The following is a 23,604-nucleotide window of genomic DNA, read 5'->3' as shown; positions in this document are numbered from 1 at the left end:
CGATGTCGTCGTTGCAGCGTCGAGGAAGTCCATTGTCATTTTTATCGTTAATCTCGTCTCATATTTCGCCGTCTTATAAAATTACAGCCAGTAATCCAGTTCCAGCACCAAGTACCAAGACCCAGACCTTCTTCCAATCTGATCCCACCCACAAAGGCGCTGCTCCAGACGAACCGTCACCGTTGTTACCACCATTGTCATCGTCGCCACTTCAAAACAAAGTCGTGGTGCTGCTACTCCTTGATTTACTTGTACTGCTAGTACTATCAACAGGCACAAATGGAGTAAGAGTTGGCTGAGGTGACATCGAAAGGGTTGGCTTATCAGTTGGACTTGGGCTCGGACTCAAGGGAGAATCTGAGGGCGGCGAAGAGACGAATGATGTGCTTCCAGCCAGAGACTCGAGGGAAGTTGCCGCAGCAGGTGTTGCAAGGGACAGCGTTTTAGATTTGGAACTGAAGTACTCGGAAGCGGCACTGGCATCTGTTGTCTTGACGCTGAATGTTGTCCAGGTATGAACGAGACGAGGCGACGATTGATGCTTGGATGTCGATCGAGTAAGTCCAGTAGTAGTACCAATAGTACCTGCAGAAGATAATCAGCGTCAACTCAACTCAACTCACGATTACCGAGGCTCACCAAGTTACAGTCCAGTAATAATACTGGTAGTAAGTCGTCGTAAAGGTATGTGTGCTCGTCGTGGTTGGCGCATACGTCGTCTTTCCATTATCTACATGTGCCGTGCATTTTGCATCGGCGCAGCACACCATTTGATGGGTCAAGCCAGAGAGGTAGCAGTTGTTTCCTGCCGGACAATGGGATTCATCTGTGCAGCACTGGGCTCCCACAGGCATGCAGTGGCTATATCCCCAACATGTTTGGCCAGCTGCACATGGACCGGTGGGGCAGCAGGCGGATCCTTGGGTATGGCAGTATCCGTACGAGCAGCAGAGGCTATTCGCAACACAACAGCCCCCGGCGCCTAGATATATACGCAATGAGTCATCAGCAAGCTCCGTGTACATAACGGTCTTCCTTTCGTCATGTTGAGAGGAACGTACTGGGACAGTATCCGAACCCCTGAGCGCAAGACTGTCGCTTGCCCAGCAAGACGTCCAGAGCTTGGCGAGCAAGACGTCCAGAGCTTGGCGAGCCATTAACTCAGAGCCAAGAGGAACTATTCCCTCGTCTTTTTTGGAGTTGGACTTTGCGGGTACATCCAGTCGTCCGACTTCTTCTTTGATCACTGTGTGCACCCTAGGACGATCCTCCAGCTTCTGATTAAAGTTGACTAAGAATTCGGCACTCGTAAGAGTGGCTGCCCAGAGCAGCAACAGCTGGGACTGCATGTTGACTGACTTCAAGCGAGAGAACGCGGATAAATGCTCTGACCTAGCATTAGCAATCGGGGGGGGGGTGGGGTTCGCCCATTCTAATTCATCTTCCCCAGAGCAACAGGCTCGTTCATGAAGCCGCTTAAGCTAGAAAACCCATGTAGCCTTTCGACACCAACTACTGCAAAGTTGCGTGGTTCAACACGATGTCGGCCTACTAAAGACTAACAGAGAATTGCTAACGATCTCGAGTTAGGTTGCCATTGGTTGGAGCGCTACCGTCCACCGAACGAAGGAGCTCAAGATGTTATTTTTAAAATCTTCGTCTGCCCTTTGTGGTGCTACTATTCCGTAGCGAGATAACTCAACCAATCTCTGTGGCCATCTCGCTGTAAATCGATAGACTTTGTCTGGCTCCGTTAACTTACTCTAACGTGTCTTCAAAAGCTGAGCTGCTTCCGCGTATAAGACACAGCGGGAACATGACATCGATTTGTGCCACATAGGTAATCCGTAGAACTATATTTGGGTCAGCTTTCTCATCTCTCCTTTTTTTTCCCCTTTTCCTCTTTCCCCTTCGGTCAATTTATCAAGTATCTTTGCTCGGATTTCGTTCTGATGATGGTTGTGAGTAGGAATAGGGAAGTTCCCCTTCGGCGCATGCGGCTGAAAATCGGTCTTTGCCCAGAACTGCTGTTCCTACCATACATCAGCCGACTCACATACAGTAGTTTTTTCTACTGGCTGCATTTCCAAGCTTTATGATCGACGCTTCATTCGTCTTGCCTGGCAAAGCCTTACTTTAGGCTAGCAGTAGTTATGGTCGTGTTTCAAACTTGGTCTCGTGCACAGCATACCGGATACGAGGCGCCCAACAGTAAAGGCTATGCACCGCTAATCATTACCTTGGGCTACTCACTCAGGCCACTTGTCAATCCACCTTGGCTTAAGCGGACTTGATTGTCGACCATTGAAGTAATTGAAAGTTCTCGATATGTCCGTATACTCATCGCAAGGATGGCCTGCTTTCTCAATCTCAACGACATGGGCGTGCACCAGCTGAAAAGACGGTACCAATTGAGATGAGCTTGAACCAGTTTAAAGCATATTTAGTGCTGTAACAGTTTTCATATAAGTTAATATACATGCTTCACGCCAATTCTGTAGGCTACATTTCTGTCTAGATATTCCCACGAGTTGACATACAGTACAAAAGCGCATGAATGCAAAGTTGAGGGGTCGCCAATTCAGGTATTCAGTGCGGATAGCAGCCCGAATTCGCATTGGTTCTGTCGGAAGTGGTGTTGAAGAACCGGGCGGGGAAGCGGAAGGCGGACAAATGATGTCGCCGAATGATACACCAGAGTCATTATGACTTGTTCACTTGAATGAGCTTTGTATGGAAGTCTGAGGCTCCCGACTTTTACGAATCCTGAAGAGTGTTCATCAGATGCCGGGGGTGGACATCGAAGCTTCACGAATGATCTCAATTTGCGTATCCCGGCTGAGGCTTTGAAACCTGGCTGATGCTGATCTGGTAAACAGTATTCGCGTTTGAACGAGCATATGTGTTTCTTGGCAGTGGTACCCCGACAAGTGGCTCTAAAACTCGCAGTGTATGAAGTAATAACCCTGGCTGCACGACGGAATCAATTATCGAGTTGAGATGCGGAACGGACATCATCTCAGCGACATATTGCCCGCCCCCTCTCATCACTCAATGGTGGTAAGACCACACTACCTTAGCTGAATGCTTAGGCAAACAGTTCCAGGTGAATTCAGTGTTCAAGGAACTACCGACAAATGATGACTTAGGGGTTCAAAGCAATTATTCGGAGTTGAAGGCTTCTTGCTGTCCGTTGTTAAACGAGGCTGTAGCTTCAGGCTGATGCCTAGTTCCGTCATGTACGCATATTGTATGGTCCATCCAAACATGCCTCTTGGTCTGGGTCGGTGTATTTAATCCATTCGGTCTCCGTGTATTACAACCGGACCCGGTAGTACTAACTAAAGCTGCAAAAACCCAGCCTATAGGTCCTATAGGCCGCCTAATAGGCAGGGGCGACCTAGATAGGCTAAGTAATTAGCCTATAGATAGGAATAGGCTGCTTAAAAGAAAAGGATATAAGTTTAAGTACTTAATAAGCACTAGCTACCTATATAATATATTAATTAAATATAATAATTATAACTACTGCTAAACTAGTTTATAAGTATTATAAAATAAATTCTTAATTCTAGTTTATACTTTATCTTTACTAATGCCTGTTTTTAATAGCTATTATACTTTTAATACTATTTATATTATTAATAAGCGCATGCTTTAAAGCTAGAATTTTAAAAATTAAATATAAAAATATAAGATCCTTTAGCATAATAATTATATATTAAGTATAAATAGCATAAAGGTTAATAGCTATTAAGAATATTAATATAGTATAATAACTAAATAATAAGATAGACTTGCTTTAAAAGACTTTAATAAAAAATATTTTTATAGTCTCTTATAGTATATAAAAGGCCTTATAATATATTTTAATATATTTATAAAGGCTTATATTAAAGATAAGTTCTTTAATAAAGTATATAAAAGGCGCTTTTAATATAATTAAAGCAGTAGTATTTTAATAGCAGTAGATTTCTTTTAAGGTAATAGCTATAAAAGAATTAATATATAATAATTAGCTATAATAATTAAAATATATACTGCTAAAGTAAAATTATTTTTTTCTTTTAATAGCTTATACTATTATATTTAAGGCAGTGCTATTATTAAGAAGTCTTTTAGCCTTATTATAGTGCTATTTAATAATATAAAGTTAAGTAAATAGCATTTTATTATTAATATTAATATTATTATTATTATTATTATTATTATTATTATTATTAATAGTATTAGTAATAATATTTATAAAAAAAAGAAAAAGAAAATAAAAAAAAAAAAGATAAAAAGGATATTAAATAAAGAATTAGTAATAATTTACTATTAAAATTAAAATTAATAGTAATTTACTATTAAATAAAAGTAAAAATAAAGTAAAGTAAGTATAAAGTAAATAGTTAAACTCTTTTTTAATATTATAGTTATTTTAAATAAAGCTATTTAAAGTGTAAATCTATATATAAAACTATTATAATATAAATAAAAAAGGTAAGGTAAAGGTAAATTAAAATTTATATTTTATTTACTTTACTTTTAAAAAGATAAAGAAGTTATTTATTATTACCTAAGGCCCTTTTTAAATATTAACTTATATTTTCTTTATCCTTTTTTTTTTATTCTCTTTTTTTTTTTTTTTTCTTTTCTTTTTTTTCTTTATTATAGTTTTTTTTTTTTTTCTTTTTTTTATTATAAAATCCTATTACTAGCAGCCTTATTATATTTTTTTCCTCTCTTTTATAATTACTATTAACTAGTAAGTATATATTACCTTTTAAGTTTATTACTATTTACTATAAATTAATTATAATAATCCTTTATAATAATTAGCTTAATAATAAAGCTAGTAAAGCATAATTATAATTACTTATTAAGTAAGAATAAGAAATGCCTTAATAATAAAGAACTATTTAAGAATCTATATATAAAAAAAGCCTGCTAATGCCTTATTAATATACTAAAAATTAAGTATAAGTATAAATAAAAAAAGCAGTTACTAGCTTAAGCTATTTAATAAGTAAAATTAAAGCTTTAAAAGTTAAATAAATAAAAATATAGTAATATAAAGATAAGGAAATAACTAAAAGCTAATTATATTAAGACTTATAATAATAAAGTATAAGTATTTTATACTATTTTTTATTTTTAATTTAATATTATTTTAATATACTTAAAGGTAATTATTTTAATTAAGTTTATAATAATTTAAATATCTTTTAATTTTAAGCTAATGCTTATAATATAGCCTAAGATAATAATAATCTAGTATAAGAAAATAAAAATAATACTAATATTACTAAAGCTAAAGCATTATAGCTAAAAGTATATAACTTAATCTATAATAATAAAGAGAATAAGCTGCTTATTTTTTTTACACTTTTAAATCCTACTATAGCCTTAATAAATATACTTAAGAATATATTTAAGATATTTTACTAATTATTATATTAAATTATTATATAAAGCTTATAATTTTACTTAATAATATATAAGGATTACTTAAAAAAAGGCCTAAAATCTTATTACCTTTACCTTAAATAGCTTTATTATAAAGCTATAAATATAAATTATTTAGCTAAAGGCTATTTAAAAAGCATACCTTTAAATAAAGCAGTAGTAAAATATATATATTTTTAATTACCTTATACTTTATTATCTATATTTATTAATATTTAAATAGTATTACTACTATCTTAATTACTATATAGTATCTCTTTTTATTAATTAAGATATAAGTTTAATACCTCTTTAATTTAAAGTGCTTAAATAATAAGCTATTAAAGAAGAAATAAGCGCTATAGTTAGTACTACTCTTTATCCTTTATTATTATAATAATTAATTATATTAATTACTAGTTTATAGTATATTTTATTATTTTATTATAAAGTATAAAGCTAATTTTAAGTGTATTTTCTAGTTTAATAGCTTATAATATAGTATCTTTACTTAGTTTAATATAATTACTATATTTATTTACTAAATTTATTATATTTATTAAAATTAATAATTAAATTAATGCTTTAAATAAGAAGCTCTTCTTAATTTAGTATTAATTTAAGATAATAAGTTTATTAAATAACTAGTTAATATAATTTTTATAAATAATAAGTTTATAAAGCATGCTTAAAAGCTTAAATATTAAATTATTTATAAAAGATTAATTTAAAAACTGCTTATAAACTTTACTTTAGTATTAAATAAGATTCTTATTATAAAAGGTAATAAATTAGTAAATATAAATAATACTAAAAAGGATAAAAAAGAAGAAAATAATAATAGCTTTAAGAAATTTAAGAACTTAAATAATAAAGATTATAAAGATTAATAAGCTTTTAGTAAATTAAAAACTATAATTATAATAATTTAAAATAATAATTATATTTATTACTTTTATCTTAATAAATACGCCTTTTAAGGACTAACTTTAATAGTAATTCTTATTATTAATATAATATTAGCATTTAAAAAAATAAGTCTTTTTATATAAATTATATAAAAGTTTATATTTATAAATTATAAATATATTAATAAATAGTAAGTACTTAGTATAAGATAACCTATATTTAAATAAGCAGATAAGAAAGGCTTTAATAGCTTTTTATATTACTTTTAAGATATTATTATAAACTTATAATTAATAGTTAATCTTAAATATAACTTTATATACTAGCTAATAAAATATACTTTTATAAATAATAAGATTTATACTTTTTTAAAAGTATTTAATCTCTTATAAAATAATAGCTATTTATTATAAGAAAATATATATATAGTAAGAGGTTAAAAGACATATTACTCTAGTGCTATTATTATTTTTTTAGCTTTAGTCTTAAGTTAAGGGTTTATAAAACTACTTTTATTTTCTTTATCTTAACCTTAAGTCTTATTATCTTAAAGCCTATTTATTAAGCTATTTATTAAATTAATATAATAGCTATAATTAATATAAATAATTATAATAATAAAATAGCTAAATAAGAAAAAGTAATATAATATTAAATTTTTAACTTTAAAAAATAAAAAACTAATAATTATTTAAGCACTTTTAATAAAAAAATTAGTTTAAAAAGAATTAAAAGTTAGTAAAGTATTTATAAAGCTGCTATTATATATATTAATATAAGAAAACTTATATTAATCCTTATAAGTAATTTTAAAATATTACTACTATATATTAATTAGCTAATAATTATATAGATTTAGCTAAGTTTAGACTAGATATTATATAAGTTACCTTATAGTATATATATTATAAGTAAAAAGTTTTTTATATAAGTTATAATACTTAATATATATAAAGAAAAAGGTAAGTATAACTACCTTAAAATATTAAAAATACTTATAAATAGTTTATAATAATTATTTAAAGTAATCTTTATATTTTATTTTAATACTATAGTAAAGGTATTACTATTATAGCTTTAAGCTGCTTTTTAATACTTTAAGAGCTTAAAGTCCTTTTCTGCTATATATTTAATATAGCAGCTAGTAATATTTTTCTTTTTTAATAGTAATCTTCTTAATAGTATAACTATTATATTACCTAAAGGCACTTTAATAAGCTATTATTATATTTATTACTTAAAGAATATTAAAAAAAGGTATTATAAATTTTTATAAAGTAATAACTTATAGTAATTTAGAAATCTTTTTATTTTAATATATAAGTCTTAATAAGTAATCCTATAATTATTTATATTTTTTATAAAAAGACTTTTACTTACTTTAATTAAAATTTAACTAGAATAATAGCTATAAATTATTATATAAAGTCTTTTAACTATATAAATTAATATATACCTTATAGTTAGCTTTTTATAGTTTAAAGAAGAATAAACTTACTTATATAATATATTCTTTTTATTTATAATAATTATATATAATAATTAAGGATATAGGCTAGCTTATAAAAGTAATAAACTAAAGCTATATAACTGCTTATTTATATACTTATAGTAAATAACCTTTTTATAAATATTATTTAAAATCTATTATTATAAAACTTTCTTTATTAGCTTTCCTTTAAGTTTAAAATACTATCTTATCTATATTTTATAAAGTATATATTTATATATATAAAGGATATTTAATAAAGCATCTTTAATAACCTACTACCTTATATAAATATTTCCTTTATAATTAATAGCTAGATATTACTATTTAGTAAATATTATATCCTTAAGGTTATTAGCTACTTTATTAATATAAATTAGTGCTTAAAAGAAATTACTCTAGTATTTATTAATATTTTAAAGAATTAAAATACTAATGCCTAAGTTAATTATATTATTAATTATTTAAGGCAGTATATACTACTTAATTATATATCTGCTATTACTATTAATAATAGCTCTTACTTAAATACTAGCTAGCTAAATACTATTATTTAAAACTAACTTAGCTTTTTTATATATATTAATATTTAATAAATATATTATATAGTATATATTATTAATCTTCTAGTAGCTAAAATCTTTAATATATAAAAACTAGCTTAGTATAATCTTATAATATTTATTTATTTATATAATCTTAACCTAGCTATTTATAATAATAAGAACTTAAAGGATAAGGATAATAAGTTACTATTTAATAGCTTTAATATTATAAATACTATTTTAAAAGTATACTTTTTATATTAATTATATATAATAATTAGCTAATTATATTATATTAAATATAATACCTAGCTTAGCTTTTTAAAAAAAAATTTAAATAAAGCATAAAGTTCCTTTAACTATAATAAAGTAATTTAAGGCTTATACTACCTTATTATAAAAAGCCTTTATACCTTTTATATAATATACTTATATACTAGAATTTAATAACCTTAATACTTATTTATATATAGCTTTTAAAAAATACTATTAATTTCTTTTTATTAAGCCTTTATAAAGAAAAATAGGCTATTATTATAAAAAACTAGTATTAAATTAAATATCTTATTAATATTAATTATTTATTTTTATAAATAATAAATAATATAAATAACTACTTATATACTACCTTAGTAATAACTATTTAATACCTAAAAGTAAGCACCTTATATCTTTTAATTATATTAATTAACCTTTAAAAAAGTGTTTAGTCTTTATTAACTACCTGCTAGTAAAACTCTCTTATTCTAGCTATTACTTTTACTTAAGCTAAGCTAGAAAAGTATATTATAATTATACTTAAGGATTAAAATATATATTATATTATATAGCTATTATATTTACCTAAAGGTTATCTTAATTTAAATATAAGATAGGCTAGTACTAAATACCTTAATTTTTTATTAAGAGATTTAAAAGATACTTTTAAAGTAGCTTTTATTAGTAATTATAAGTAATATTATTACTTAATAGCACTAGAAGCTAGTGCTTTTTATACTTTATAAAATAATATCTATATAATCTTATTTAGCCTTAATAAAGTATATTTTTATAATAATTATATATAATAATTAATCTCTTTTTAATTAATTATTTTATTAAACTTAAAATCTATTATAATAAGTAAATTAAACTTACTATAACTTTTTTAATAAAGGTATTAGTTTTTATACCTTTTTTTTTTATTATTAAGTTTAATTATCTTAGCTTATAATAAGAATAAAACTATTTATTAATTTTAATTATACTTTTTTTATATTTTATAATATATTTACCTAGCTTAAATAGCTAAAGACTTTCTTATTATATAACTAAGCAGTATTTTTTTAAAAAAAGGTTAAAGTATTTATTATTAAATTTATTATTTTAATTACTCTTACTTATATATTTAAATAATTTAAAAGTAATATAATATCTACCTTTTTAAATAAAAGGATTATTAATAATAACTTTCTTTTTTAAGCTATAAGAATTACCTTAATTAGCAGATTAAGAGGTTATATAATATATAGCTTTTTAAACTTAAAAAGGCATTAAGCTATTTATATATTTTATAAGCTATAAATACTTATTTTATTATACTCTTTTAGCTTATAAAGCTAGTAAAGTAAGAGATTATAATAGCTTAATAAGTTAATAAGCTAAATTTTATATTATTTTTATTTATTTTAAAAGGTTAAAAGACTAATTTTATTAATAATAATAAAAATAATAATAATAGCTATCTTTTTATAAGCCTTTATTTACCCTAGCTTAGGTTTATAACTCTTAATATTTTAATAAGCTTAAGTTTTTAATCTTAAATATTATTAATAGCTTATTACTCTAGCTACTTATATTAAAAGGTATATATAGAATTATCTTTATAATAAAACAGCACCTAGCTATAACTATAATTATTAAGGCATTTAAAAAAGCTAATAGTAAAGGCATTAAGGCATAATTAATATATAGTATATATAATTATCTTTTAAAAATACTATATATTTTATAATAATCTCTTATAATAATTTATTTAAGAACTTTATTTAATTTTTAAACACTTTATAAACTAACTGCCTAAAATAGGTATACCTATTAGGCATTGCCTATATGCATAGCCTATTAACTGCTTAAAAAATACCAGGCGCTTAAATTAGGCGCTTAAATTAGGCGCTAGTTATTAATATGCCTATTTTTACACCTAAACCCCGCCTATAGGCTAGCATGCTGCCTTATACCTAAAAATACCTATAGGTTATTGCAACTTTAGTACTAACCCTTACCAGTGAGTGTCCTAGCGAGGCAACAAGGCTTGCGAGGGTACTGTTTACCCGCCAGCGTTAGAACCAACGAGACCATCTGAATAAACTCAAGATCTCGGCCCAGGCAGGCTATCGGCGGGATGATCTTAAGCTCGGAATCGGCTCTGCGGACCTTTTCCGCGCAGCGCCTCCAAAGTCAAATACAGACAAGAAAGCTCGTCCCTTGATTGACATTTGCAAGAGCTTCAATTTGTCAATCACCGATTCGAAGCTGGCCATTCTAGCCCGTCGAGTTTCATTGTCTGCAGCATTATCCAAAATACAGCAGTAAGACACTACGAGGCATCAACAAATATTGGCCCAAACCCTACAACCCCGCTCTCTAAAAGCCAGGTGAACCCATCACCATGTCGGACCCTACATACACATTGTACAGCTACTTCCGCTCTTCCTGCTCAGCTCGGCTTCGGATTGTTCTGAACCTCAAGGACATCGATTATGAACTACAGGCCGTGAACCTCCTCAAAGGGGATCACTTGGCGAGCGACTACAAAGCCCGCAATCCAACCGCTACAGTGCCGCTGCTGGTGCGCACCTCTGGCAATGGAAATGTCTTCTCGGTTGGCCAATCAGTAGCTGCTATTGAGTACCTGGAGGAAACACACCCCGACAGCTACCACATCTTGCCACCAACGTCCAATCCGGAGGCGAGAGCAGTTACACGTGCCCTGGCCGCAATCATCGCCTGCGACCTGCAGCCCGTCACAAACATGAAGATAATGAAGCGTATCCGAGCAATCGGGGGGAATGCAGAGCAGTGGAACAAGGAGATCATGACGGAGGTGCTCGAAGCCTATGAGGTGGCCGTCAAAGACTGGGCCGGCGAGTACTCGGTTGGAGATGCCGTTACCCTGGCTGATGTATGTCTACTGCCGGCCGTGTGGAATGCTCGGAGATACGGCGTTGATCTGGATGCGTTTCCTATTGTTACGAGGATTAGCGAGAACTTGAGCAAGCATCCAGCGGTTGTCAAGGCGCATTGGCAGAACCAGCCCGATACCCCGGAGGACCTGCGAGCGAAATGAACTGCCGTTTTGCGTTGAAGATCAATGGTCTATTTTTAGTTTTCCTGGCTACCTGCTATTACCTGTGATTGGCGGTATGCTGCTTGCATGATAGATAAGGTAGTTACAGGGTCGGATGAGTTGCTGATGACTGCATAAAAAGACATTGCGGAGTTTGTCTTTCCGCAAAACTCGGAGATGCAATTCCGAACAAGCCTCATCCGTTGCTGTAACTGCAATATACAGGTACGCGTAACCATACGGAGGAGGGAGAAAAGAATAGACATGGAATAGACACCGCTGCCCTAAGCATGAAATATGCGCGTTTAGGCCATCAGTAACACTCCTGTGTTACGCAGGTACTTGGATAAATCCAACTTCTCTGTAAGACGAGTACCTTCTGAATCCCATCTCTTGGTTATTGATATGGCCTGATAGAATTCTTATCCTACTAGCCTGGGAAGCTCCTCCTAATACGTGTATTACAGAAGCTTTAACCTTCTGGCTCCCATCAGATATGGAACTGATATGCAGCCTATCTCCGTCATTCTTCGGCAGGTTAATTTGTTCGGCCATGTTCGGCTGTTTTGCATACGGCACGATCCGCTTGCATAACCCCGTAGTAACTGTAACTATACTTCGTCGAGAAAAGCTTGCAATGAGGAGTTAGGTGAAGCGTGGGGGATAATCATGGACACCCGTTGCTTCTACTCCGCCTCTCCCTCTGTGACACTTATTTCCCGATAGAACTCAACCCTATGACACTTACATATTTCCCGATATAACCCTACCGCGCGCGTTGCAAAAGAGGCTAGAATCACGAATTTATTATAGCTGTGGCACTCTAAATGAAAAATATTTCAAGATACCAGGCCCCCGGTTGGATGATTCGCAAAGCATCCGATAGCTCAGAAAAAGCTTAGGATATTCCTAGAGAGTAAGGAGTGAAGCCCAATAGCCGAAGGGAAAGTATGGTACTTGGATATGCAAGCTTAGAGCGGCTAATTTGCTTCATAAACAACTTTAAGCGTTGGTAATATCCAGGCCACTGTGGCTCTTAGGGGAGAGAAGGGACACATCTTGATAGTCTCACCGATATCTCAGGCAATCAGTTGCCTATACCTGTATCTCAAACTAAGGGTTACTTTGCAACCTCTCTCAACCAACACTCTAACCTTTCTTCAAGACATCCCATTGCCAGCTACTTTACCTGCTGGCTGCTTGCAATTGCTAATCTCATCTGTGAAAGCACAAGTATAGCTATTCAAATGCGTTCAGGAATCACAGGGGCAACGTTTGGCAAGGGAAGTTAGAATAGCATGTCCACTCAGCCGAAGTCCGCCGCAGCATGTACAAGCACGTCGTCCGTAAGCCGGGAATATGGCCCACCGTCAGGAATAGTACGTGTGTTATAGTCAATTCCAGAAGCAGTAACTGAACGCGTTACCAGGATGTTGATAAAATAGTCTACGACAGTCTGAATTCCTTGCCTTGCCTGCAGTAGGAGACCCGTGCCAAATCACCCGGAGAATACATAACTTCCGACTGCGCGAGAGTTACATACTGAATCTAGAGCATGACGCGAATCTCATCTTGTTGTATCCAGCCATATTACTACTCGATTTCCGAAAGGTGTTTCAACTGTAAGTTAAGTCGCATTCCTGATAAGCTCCCACTTCTTACTGGGGCGTCTATCGCAGACGTCACGTCTCGTCGTAACTCGCAGCCACCAGGTCTCCATCACTTATTTGATACCACTCATTGTAAACAAAGTAATTAGATGCCTTTACATGGGCGCTTATCATGTTGCAACACTAATAGTCTTTCTGTGCCAGCTGTCCAATGAGGGTGTTTCAATTGTAGGCGTTTATGTGAAAGGATGGCAGTGAATCAGCTTAGTGGTAAAAGCCCAACTTTGTACATTAGCTACGATCATACTCAGGAAGGTGAGATTCATCCGGACAGTGTCTACTTGCCGAGACCCCGCAAAGACGATAATTTGAACGCGCGTGTTTTACATTTGGACCTTGGGAGTTACGTACACGCATTTAGCTCCTTATTCATATGATGTACCCCTTTGATATTACCATATCGTAACATTTCCCGTCCTGGGAATGTTTTTAACCGGGAAGAAAAGCATGGTATAGAAAGATGACGAATCGAATAATAGGGAGGCGAAGACAGAGATGAAAAAGGTACAAATACAGCCAGATTCCTTGGATAGATCGTTACCATCACACCAATATCTCCCCCAGCAAGTCCATACAGCCTGAGAGAGATATCAGACTCGAATATTCTGATACGGCACCATGGATAGTGTCCTCACTAACGCCAAAGGGCCACACTTGGCCGTTCCACGGGTTCAAGGCCTTGTGCAAGAAATCCTCGAGGAGTTAACACAAAAGAGTGGCCTCCAGTTGCTAGGCATATTTGCTGGAATGGTCAGTTATCATCCGACTATAACCCGTCTCTGAAACATGGCGAGTTCCTCCGAGACTAATTTGCCAATGGTGTAGTTCATTACATGGCGTGTAGGGGTTGCTTTCTACAACGTCTGGTTTCATCCGCTATCTAAATTCCCCGGTCCAACTCACATGGCTGCTTTCTATCTTCCCTACATGTATGACAGCTTCATCTGTGGTAACATGCACAACACAATCAGGAAGCTTCATCAAAAGTATGGCCCCATTGTGCGTGTCGGCCCAGATCATCTCGCGGTTGACGGATCCGTTGGTTGGCCCGAAGTCTACGGGCACAAGGCTGGCCAAGAGGAGTTCGGCAAAGTGCCCGGGTTTCTGTTTCAGGAGGACACCACCGCCCTCATTGCGGCTCCCAAAGACAAGCACAGGCGACAGAGACGGCAACTCGCCCATGCGTTCAGTGATTCTGCACTACGGGACCAAGAAAGCGTCATGAAGCGGTACGTCGACCTTCTCATGAGGCGTTTCGCCGATAGGGCCGACACTGGAGAGAGCTTCAACGTCATCAAATGGTTCGATTTTACAACATTCGATATTATCGGCCATCTTTACCACTCGGAGCCCTTCCACTGTCTTGAAAACAACGGCTATCATCCTTGGGTATCCGCCTTCTTCAATGGCTTTCGCGGCGACTCCTACCGCCGCTTCCTCAGCCAGTTCCCCCTGGCTCACGAGATTGTCAAAAGGCTTCGGGTCATTAGCGATCTTAATAGCAGCACCGACAATAGAGATTATATCGTGGAGAAGGCCCAGGCGCGCATCAAACAAGGCGACTGCGCCATCGAAGGCTACCGCGACTTCGTGTCCTTCATGCTCAAGAAGAACCGCGACGGCGAATTCGGCTTTCTCGTCCCAGAAATCCTGGCTTCCTCTCCTCTTATCATTACAGCAGGCAGCGAAACCACTTCCTCAACGTTATCCGCCTTGGTGTTTTATCTTGGTAGCAACCCAGTTGCTTACAAAAGGCTGGCAGAGGAGATTCGTTCCGCTTTCTCCGATGAAGAAGAGATTACTCTCAATTCGACGCAGCAGCTAGAGTATCTCCATGCGTGCATCGAGGAAGTTCTTCGTGTGTATCCTCCGGTTCCTGAGACGCCCCCGCGACAAAGTCCGGGAGGAACGATTGATGGTAAATGGGTACCCCAGGGAGTAAGTCATTTCCAGATTTATTTACCCTGGCAGGACTATTGTTTGACTGACCACACGCGACGCAGACTACTGTTACTGTTTTTCAGATGGCCACCTACCACAATCCCGACCATTGGGCTGAGCCTGACTCCTACCTGCCTGAGCGATGGCTGCCCAAGTCTCATCCCTTGTACGATGACAAGTTCGCAGCTGACAATCGTGCCACTTTCAAGCCCTTCAGCTACGGACCAAGAGACTGCATTGGTAAGAACCTTGCCTACTCCGAAATGCGCCTGATTCTTTCACGGTTGCTGTTCGGGTTCGATTTCGATCTGGCTCCCGGCCAGGAGGGCTGGCATGATGCGCTGCGCACGTTCTTGGTGTGGGAGCGTATGCCATTGAACATCTATCTCAAGAAGCGTACCACAGCTGCTTGAGCTACCATATACTTCGGAATGGATATGCCTCTATTCGCGCAAGATGTGCTTTGATACCATCCCGAGGTTGCGGCGACGATGCTATCTTGACCAGTCGAAAAGTTCGGGATAAGTAAAAGGAGGATTCGCCCGTTTGGTAGCGATTATGCTTCTCAGACCATTCACCCAGTTCCTCTGTTTCCTTTTGTAATTATCACATTGTTTATAGAATGTCTAGGTGTATAAGAACGTTCGAAAAGCTGCACCGACAAAAATCGCTCGTAACAGTTCTATTCCATCTGCGATAGTTGCCCAATCTTCACGTCTAGCTCCTTGACTCGGATCACAAGCCTCTTGCCTGACGCTTTACCCTGTTTCAACCTTTCCAAAGCCCCATTGATCGCAGCAAGCCCTCCAGGTACGAACTCGACCTCGGGAGGTTGTAGCTTGTTCGTATCCAGTAGCTCATAAAGCCACTTACTCAAATGGCCTCCGACGTATTGGCTTGTGTGAAACAGCCTGATAGGTACCGTATGCACCTGGATGTTGGGATTAATTGTCTCAGGCTTGCCCCTCAGAGCAACGAGATGGCTCAGCTTGCTGCCTCCTCCCCGAGTAACCGGATCAACGGGTGGCGGGTTCGTCGGGCTCTCTTGCCCTGGGCGGCAGTATCTTGAACTTGTGCGGTCCGCAAGGACTTGCTGACACCACTCTGCGGTCTCTGGTCCAACGGCGTCGATGGCGAATCTGAGAGAGCCTGGAATCAGCCGTTTGATGTCCCGCTTCGCTTGATCAAGGTCGCTGCCGTCAACCAAGACGTCTGGATGCGGTCGTAAGTAAGATTCATCTTTATCGGTATCTTGTGCTTGACTCACCGGTTGCCAACAACTGTAAAAGTGGCTTGTGTTTGTTGAGGTCGGCGACGCCCACCACCTTCAGTCCTCCCAGCTTCGCCAATTGAATGGCGATCTGCCCAGTAATCGTCGACGCTGCAAAAAAGTCAGTTCTGCATCCTTTCAATCTGTCCCATCGTCGTCGCAAATAGCGCCACTCACCTCCATAGACCAAGAGCCATTCCCCGGGCTGCGCTTGATAGCAAGGTGCCATGGCATCAAAGACTTCATCTGCGAGATCGTCGGGCACATCCTCCGGGTACATTCTGGCATTCTCTAGCAGGTTAAACTCTCTCTTCTTTGGCCCTTTTGTGAACGTAACGCCCAAGCAGACTCCGAGGGCGATACCTGCGGCGACGTAGGCTACGCCCATAGAAGCGACTTGGAATGGTTCGACATGCTTAGGGATTCGCATCGCGTTGTAGCAAGAGACAATGGCATATTCTTGAAACGCCGCTTTTCTCAAGTCGCGGTGGTCAGTAGACACGGCGAGAACCTTGACCAATATCCTGTGAGTCATGGATCAATGCGGCAGTATCTGGACATAGACAACTTACCCACTCCCCAGGCTGAAGCCTGCATTTCCGGTCGACGTTTGAGGCTATAATCCTGCCGATAAACTCGCGCCCATTGACACAAGGTAGTGATGGGAGGACAAGTCCAAGATCTCTGATGTCCAACTCATTATGTTAGTCAAATATCTCGCAGCAGAGGACCGGGCAATAACTCTGCGGGGCAAATGAAGACCGCACATGCTTCGTACGCACGTTGTATTCCAGTCGATTTGGTTCAAGCCGATTCCATACACCTCAACTAACAAATCTCCGAATCTGAGCTCAGGGATCTCTTTGTCGGTGTGGAGTTTGTATGGCTGTCGAGGATCGTGGAGCAGCAGCTGTCGCTGAGAGTAGGGTACCGGTTTTAAGGTGGCCGTTGCAAATGATGTGAGGGTAGAAGCCTCAGCAATCGTCATCATCGTCTTTGACGATGTTATAACCGTCATTTGATTGCTATGTTGTACTGAAGCCTATGAACCAGTGCCCAGAATCCAAGAGACACCTGCAGAGCGGGCAACTGTCATAGACTTGTGGTTGCGCGATGGGAGCTAGGTTGCTGTTTCCTCAAGGTGGTCCCAAGCCCCCCGGCGGTTTATCTACTCAAGGCTAAAGTACGATCATGCATCAACTTGTCTAGCAATCGTCGTACGGCTTGCATGGTCAGCACGCATCTACCCTAGTAGAACTAGTGCTCTCTTAGCCGCAGGAACCCTATACGGTAGAGTCGTAGCCAGTTGGATATCCAAGAGTTCGATGTGCCCTCGCTCGCCACAATTGTTTGTCATCACAGGCAAAAGAAGAGGGCAAGTAAGCAAGGGGATTGTTCATGGTCTATTCAGTACGACAGATGCTCTATTGGTGAATCATACGTCTCTATCAGAGCGTCCTGATGATGATAACCGATCCCTGCCGTATGACCCGAAGGATCGAACCAAGGAAGTTGTTCCAGCCAGGTTCGCAAGTGAGTAATAGCTGGTTGGGTCACTTGCAGTTGTACTCTCGATATGTTTCATACACAAAATAGAGAGGCATCTCACTACATCAGTTTGCCTCAGCAGAAATACGAAGTCTGTAGATTCAAGGGATTCTCTTCTCTATTTATTGCTGTTTTCAGCAGCGGCAGAATGACGAAGGCCCTGAAGAGATGTCGTGATCGTTAAGCGGGGCATCGGGCGAGCTCGGTGGCGTGGGAAACAAGCTGGACGGGGCGAATCAGCTTACCGTTGGCGCAAGTATAGAGTCATCGGAATGAGAACTAACATGAAGCTGGTCAGTTGATGCATAATGCTATGACAGGCGAATTCTGGAAGGTATGAATAACGGAAGGATATCTCATATATATAGAAAGAGCCTTCTTCCGTCGGCATCTGGTCTGAAAGTGATGCCGCTCTGTAACTCACGAAGCAGGGACGCCAATTGCCGCCAATTGCCGCCATTTCGAGATGAATCACCCCACCGACACGATGCCACGATTCTCCAGCCCTACTAAATGTAGCTGATTCAGAGGCAACATTATAATAGCGAAGCCGACTGGATGGCCCGCGGTAGATCTGGTAAAAGGAATTCAGTTTGTGGATGAGGATGTGGCGTCCGTCACACCTTCTCCTCCCTTTGCCCATCGATATCACGACCGCGGCGTGCCACCAAGTCGCGAATCAACGGACGATCGATCTAACACTAGACTTAGGAGAAGCCAATACCTCTAACAAGTACATATAAGAGGAATCAACGTTGCTTGTTATTTTGCAAAACTGTGCGGAAGCTCAGAGATGCCTGGATTCTAGCAGAGGGCTCGTAAAACCCCTCCTCGCGGAGTCACACCCTGTCTTCGGACCCCCAACGGCCTACGCAATAGTTCGTAGCTTGCCGAGACTATCCAGAGCAATCGAAATATGTTGGTCGACAAGGCCATCCTTGCCTGTCTTCGATTGGTCTCAAGTTTCTACATCCTCTATTCCCGGCGAGATCAGTAATCCCAAAGCTGTGCATGTATCAGATGTCGTATCACTGGAAGCTCAGGGCCGTATTGTCAAACAATTTCTGTTGAATGCCTCTTTGTTGAACATCCATTTTCCCTTCCCCCGACACTTCATCCTCAACATGCTGGCATCTCTCTTGTTGAATCATGACCTGCTCCTCAGATATACCACGATTATTAATCACCAAGTGGGAGAGAGACCTCTCTTCGGCAAATGCTGTGTGCACTGGATGACGAGACAATGGATTCGGTATACAATGTAGAAGATTTTGATCGCCGGTGGGATATAACGACAGTTCGTAATGGAGTCAATAACAAATAATAATCATTCGGAACGTGCCGTCGCTATCGCGGTTGTATGGAATGATTTAAGACGAGCGTTGTCCAGGTCGAAAGAACGAGAGGCAAAGACTCGTGAGCAAAAGTCACAGCCGATTCGATACGATCGAGAGCCCGAAATATCCAGGGGCTTTTTCGTCGTGACTCATCATGGCATCCAAATCTGTTATCAAGAGCATCGTGTGGTACGGCGTGAGTAAAAGGCCCTCAACGAAATGAGACCAACAGGATTTCTCAACTCATTCTTCCAACAGGCAGGCCGACTCGGCAGCCAGATCCTATCTCGCGTGGCGGCCACAAACAAGTACAACATCACTTTCATCGGCCTAAAAGACCCTTCCGTCTACAAAAGCAAAGTGCCAGAAGGCATTCCCATCGTCCGGGTTGACCTGAAGGATCACAAACGCCTCGTCAAGACCCTGACTGGTGCCGATGCCGTGGTCGTATTCACGCAATTTGGCCCGGGGTCAGACCTCGACATCATCCAAATTGCGCTCATCAATGCGGCCATTGAAGCCAAGGTGAAGCTCTTCGTGCCATCAGAATGGGCCCCTGATACCGCGGGCGGAAATGGAGCGACACTGGAGAGAATTGGACCCAATACTCTTCCTCCTACCCCAGCTATTGCGGCGAAGAGAGTAGTGCACAACTACCTGATGTGCAGATCTGCTGAGGGCAAAATTGACTTTGTGAGTCTGCATGTTGGCAATTTGTTGTTGAGTAAGTGAGCCCGTCATCAGTCGTTAAAGCTCGTCCACTGATTGATCCATTCAGACATAAGCTCTTTCGCTCCCATGGATCTAAAGAAACGAACTGCTTTCCTCGGCGACGGTGGACACGGCCTTATCTCTGTATCCAGCCTTGATACACTCACCAAGGGACTCGACAGCCTTCTGACCAGATATCCTAAAGTCAAGAACAGCTTCTTCTATATCTGCGATGGCGAGACCACCCTTCAGCGTATCGTGAAAAGCTTCGAGGAAGCCTCAGAGTCCAGAGATCCATGGGAGATCACTTCATTCTCAATCGCCGAGAAAAAGAGGATGGCAGACGAGAATATGCGAAACGGCACCTTTACGTGGAAAGAGTTCGCGGAGGTTCTTACTATCCCGTTCACAGGGGGATTGACCGTTTGGCAGAATCCGGATAACGAGAGGCTTGGGCTGGAGCCGCCAAGTGACGAAAGGGCACAAAAGACCGTCGGCGAGTTCGTCCAGAGGTCCCTGGCAAGGGGATACATTATCTAGTACTACACTTCGATACAGAACGTAATTGACAACCGCCATAGAGCTGTGTTAAATGGCAGATTTGTCACAATTGTCCACTGCTGTTCACAAGCGACTTCGAGGTGGCCGTCTCTCCATCGAATGGACACTGCTCAGTCCGTGATCAAGATGGGTGGTCCACCATTGCCGTATTTGGAGAATTCGTATTGAACGGGTTTGATACCACGGTAACAGCCTCTGGGAATATGCGTAATTCTGAAGGACATCCTTCGTGTAGGATGGACCAGTAGACCGACAACATCGACTACGATTGCTTCTATCATTCACTCATCCGCTGTTTTCTATCACCCTTCTCCGCACTTACCGGCGACGATACCTTTTACGTCAAGCCACCAAGTGACCCTTTCCTGAACTCCGGACCTGATTGTAAAGTCCCCAGTTCTACCACTATGCTCCCCAGCGGTCTCGATTCCTAATTGCGTGATGGTTATTGAGGCTGATTTTGCCGCCTCCTTTGAAGGTCCTGGCAGGCCTAACGTAACAAATAGTCACCATCGGGTTCAGCTCACGTCTCTCCTTCATTCATTCGATACGAGCCCTGCCATGAAGACTTTACTGGCTCTCTCCCAGCCCAACGCTTCTCTGGACCTACGCACGCGACAGTCCGAGTGTGGAGTCAAAGCCAAGCTTGCATCGACTCTCATCTCAGGGCCAACCTCATGCCGCGGAAGTCCAACTGCAGCCCAATCAACGCAGGGTTTGGGATTGGGCATTTGCGAGAATTCCAGACCAAGGGTCCTAGTACTATAGCACATGGAGAGAAGCTAGTCATCGTGGCGTCCCTCTAGACTCTGCAACATAGCTCAATGATTGTTGATATCGCATCCTGCTTTTGAGTCCAACTTGCGGCTGAGAGACCGTCATTAGCCTCGGTCATCTAGCAGGCATAGGTGATAGCTGAGATTGCATGCAATGGATGGAATTGCGCCTTCCGATGGTGCCATGGTGTCATGAAGCGATATGCCGGATGTTCAATGGGGAGGCAACTCGTCGTAAAGGGGGGAGAGATCGAGATTTTAGTAGCCTCCAACAGAGCATGTAAGGACGGAACGGATAGCATCCAGCTGAATATCCTGGTGAAAACTTGGTAGTTCGCCTCTGATACGAGAGGAGGAGTGATCCTGAGACTGTTGCTTGGGCTTCAGCTTCTCCTCGCCTCTGGCCGCGGACTACGGCAAGGTGCGGGCAAAAGGTTGCCACTCGAGAGGCTAGGTTGACAGGATGCCGGTTATTGTTCTTGCGCCAGCAAATGATTCAATGTTCGGATAAGCCTCATAGAAGAGGACAGAGGAGCGGGAGGTTGGAGATGAAGTACATCCATGTACCTCACTTCCCGTCGCACCTGGGGGGTCAGTGTAGCCTACCGAGGCGGCGATATGGTCCAGCCCAGCTTATGGAACGAGTGATGCCATCGTATAATGGTCTGCTGTGAGAGCATCAGACGACTTCCGGTGTTCTTTTTCTGAGTAGGTCTCAGCAGTGGCGTCCCACCGCAACAGGAGTTGAGGGAGCAGACACGCAGCCCACCGTCTCTCCCATTCCACGGGCTCGGTCGACTAGGTATTCTGGGGCCATGCATAGCACCTATCCCGCATCCCACTCATTGGCTGACATATGCCAAAGGCAGCTAATCTCCTCAATCGCCCGTTGGCTCGGCGCTGGCCTTTGCTCAAGCTTCTCCCGCGGCCTGATAGATAGCCCACCCGCGTCTTGAAGGCGGCAACAACACTGGCGGCAAGCATCCGACAGCCATATGACTAATATCCAACGCCCAAGACGCAATAGATGACTGTTGAACCGTCACGACCTCTTCGCCGATGGCCCAGAACTATCTGTCCGTCGGCGATCAAAAAGGCCATGTCCTGTTGCTTGACGCCCCCCCTTGCTCTCAGCGCGTCGCCTGTTGCATGTAACTCGCAGAGCCTGCAGGCGGGATTCAGCAAGGCGGGCATAACGAGAGTACAAGGGAAGATTGCGCCATCTGCGCTATTACAGCGTATTTTTATGGAGGTGCTGGAAGTCGCTCGAACAGGGCGACCACCCGAGGCTCCATAACGGGAGACCCTTTTGCTTTTTCATCTCTGATTGGAGTTTTGTCTGTCTGTCATCAGGGCAGGTTCCGGGAACCCCATGTCGGCTGGAGCTGTGCAACGCGGATGGACGAGGTTCTGGATCCTTGTGATGAGAGCGCAAGAGAGCTGAAGCAGCGGCTGATGAGACCAACCATGCAGCTGGAGACGGACAGTCAGTCACAAGACAGACGATGTGTTCATCATGCCGTGGTGTAAGCTCATCAGTCAAGATGCTAGGGGGCTGATAGGTCCATGGCGGGCAGCGTGAAGCACTCGTTCTCCTAGAATATGAGCTGGAGAGCGGAGATGGCGGGATGAGAGGGATTTGCACACTGCCATCCGTCTTCATGCAATGTAATCCTGGTCACTAGCAGAACGACGCGGAACACGGAATAATACGCATACCCGGCGCCTGGTCGATTCCAGCAGCTGCTCTAGTGTCGTAGCTTATTTGAAATCGAGTTAGGCGGGCGATGGTCCGGATGGCTTGGCTAGATCTCTTGGGAACTTGACGAGAGCGCCATGTGCGACGGATAGGCACAAAGTTGTGGTGAGATGATGTACAAATATGCGCTCTACAGGCTGTGGTGATACACCGGGATCTCACTTAACTTAGCTGGAACTTTGGTTTCTGTCTTCATCTCAGCCGAAGCCTCTCAGAGCCAAAATCTTGAGGGTGAGAAAATCATCTCAGGCACATCGTGAGGGTGTCGGGTCGCCGGCAATGTGTCCAGATATTTGCCCCCAAAGAGGTGCGTCAGCCCGAGTGATGACA

General features: G+C 39.6%; 6 protein-coding genes across 6 annotated transcripts; 3 read left to right on the top strand and 3 right to left on the bottom strand.

The window, feature by feature from the left end:
* Positions 1-73: 73 nt before the first annotated feature.
* On the bottom strand, positions 74-1,349 carry BBK36DRAFT_1171998 (hypothetical protein; the record flags this gene model as incomplete). The annotated part of the gene is made up of 6 exons (XM_024895658.1): positions 74-209; positions 306-483; positions 521-585; positions 640-982; positions 1,062-1,098; positions 1,137-1,349. The coding sequence occupies 6 exons, from the start codon at positions 1,347-1,349 to the stop codon at positions 74-76; spliced, it is 972 nt and encodes a 323-aa protein (XP_024746518.1).
* A 349-nt stretch (positions 1,350-1,698) lies between these two features.
* On the bottom strand, positions 1,699-2,704 carry BBK36DRAFT_1144253 (hypothetical protein; the record flags this gene model as incomplete). The annotated part of the gene is made up of 5 exons (XM_024893663.1): positions 1,699-1,723; positions 1,763-1,853; positions 2,061-2,134; positions 2,254-2,421; positions 2,694-2,704. 5 exons carry the CDS (start codon positions 2,702-2,704, stop codon positions 1,699-1,701), a joined length of 369 nt encoding a protein of 122 aa, XP_024746517.1.
* An 8,319-nt stretch (positions 2,705-11,023) lies between these two features.
* BBK36DRAFT_1127465 (Maleylacetoacetate isomerase) lies at positions 11,024-11,701 on the top strand (the record flags this gene model as incomplete). Its single annotated transcript, XM_024891505.1, has 1 exon — positions 11,024-11,701. One exon carries the CDS (start codon positions 11,024-11,026, stop codon positions 11,699-11,701), a length of 678 nt encoding a protein of 225 aa, XP_024746516.1.
* Positions 11,702-13,989: 2,288 nt separating this feature from the next.
* BBK36DRAFT_1127518 (cytochrome P450) lies at positions 13,990-15,725 on the top strand (the record flags this gene model as incomplete). Its single annotated transcript, XM_024891516.1, has 3 exons — positions 13,990-14,121; positions 14,197-15,309; positions 15,396-15,725. 3 exons carry the CDS (start codon positions 13,990-13,992, stop codon positions 15,723-15,725), a joined length of 1,575 nt encoding a protein of 524 aa, XP_024746515.1.
* Positions 15,726-15,994: 269 nt separating this feature from the next.
* On the bottom strand, positions 15,995-17,600 carry BBK36DRAFT_1183181 (GroES-like protein; the record flags this gene model as incomplete). The annotated part of the gene is made up of 6 exons (XM_024896343.1): positions 15,995-16,354; positions 16,403-16,524; positions 16,580-16,693; positions 16,760-17,093; positions 17,155-17,266; positions 17,365-17,600. 6 exons carry the CDS (start codon positions 17,598-17,600, stop codon positions 15,995-15,997), a joined length of 1,278 nt encoding a protein of 425 aa, XP_024746514.1.
* A 2,021-nt stretch (positions 17,601-19,621) lies between these two features.
* BBK36DRAFT_1183178 (hypothetical protein) lies at positions 19,622-20,718 on the top strand (the record flags this gene model as incomplete). Its single annotated transcript, XM_024896342.1, has 3 exons — positions 19,622-19,667; positions 19,730-20,191; positions 20,246-20,718. 3 exons carry the CDS (start codon positions 19,622-19,624, stop codon positions 20,716-20,718), a joined length of 981 nt encoding a protein of 326 aa, XP_024746513.1.
* Between the last annotated feature and the right edge of the window lie 2,886 nt (positions 20,719-23,604).

Source organism: Trichoderma citrinoviride (assembly GCF_003025115.1).
Source record: "Trichoderma citrinoviride strain TUCIM 6016 unplaced genomic scaffold BBK36scaffold_14, whole genome shotgun sequence".
NCBI lineage: Eukaryota > Fungi > Ascomycota > Sordariomycetes > Hypocreales > Hypocreaceae > Trichoderma > Trichoderma citrinoviride.
This window is presented reverse-complemented; position numbering and strand designations above follow the sequence as displayed.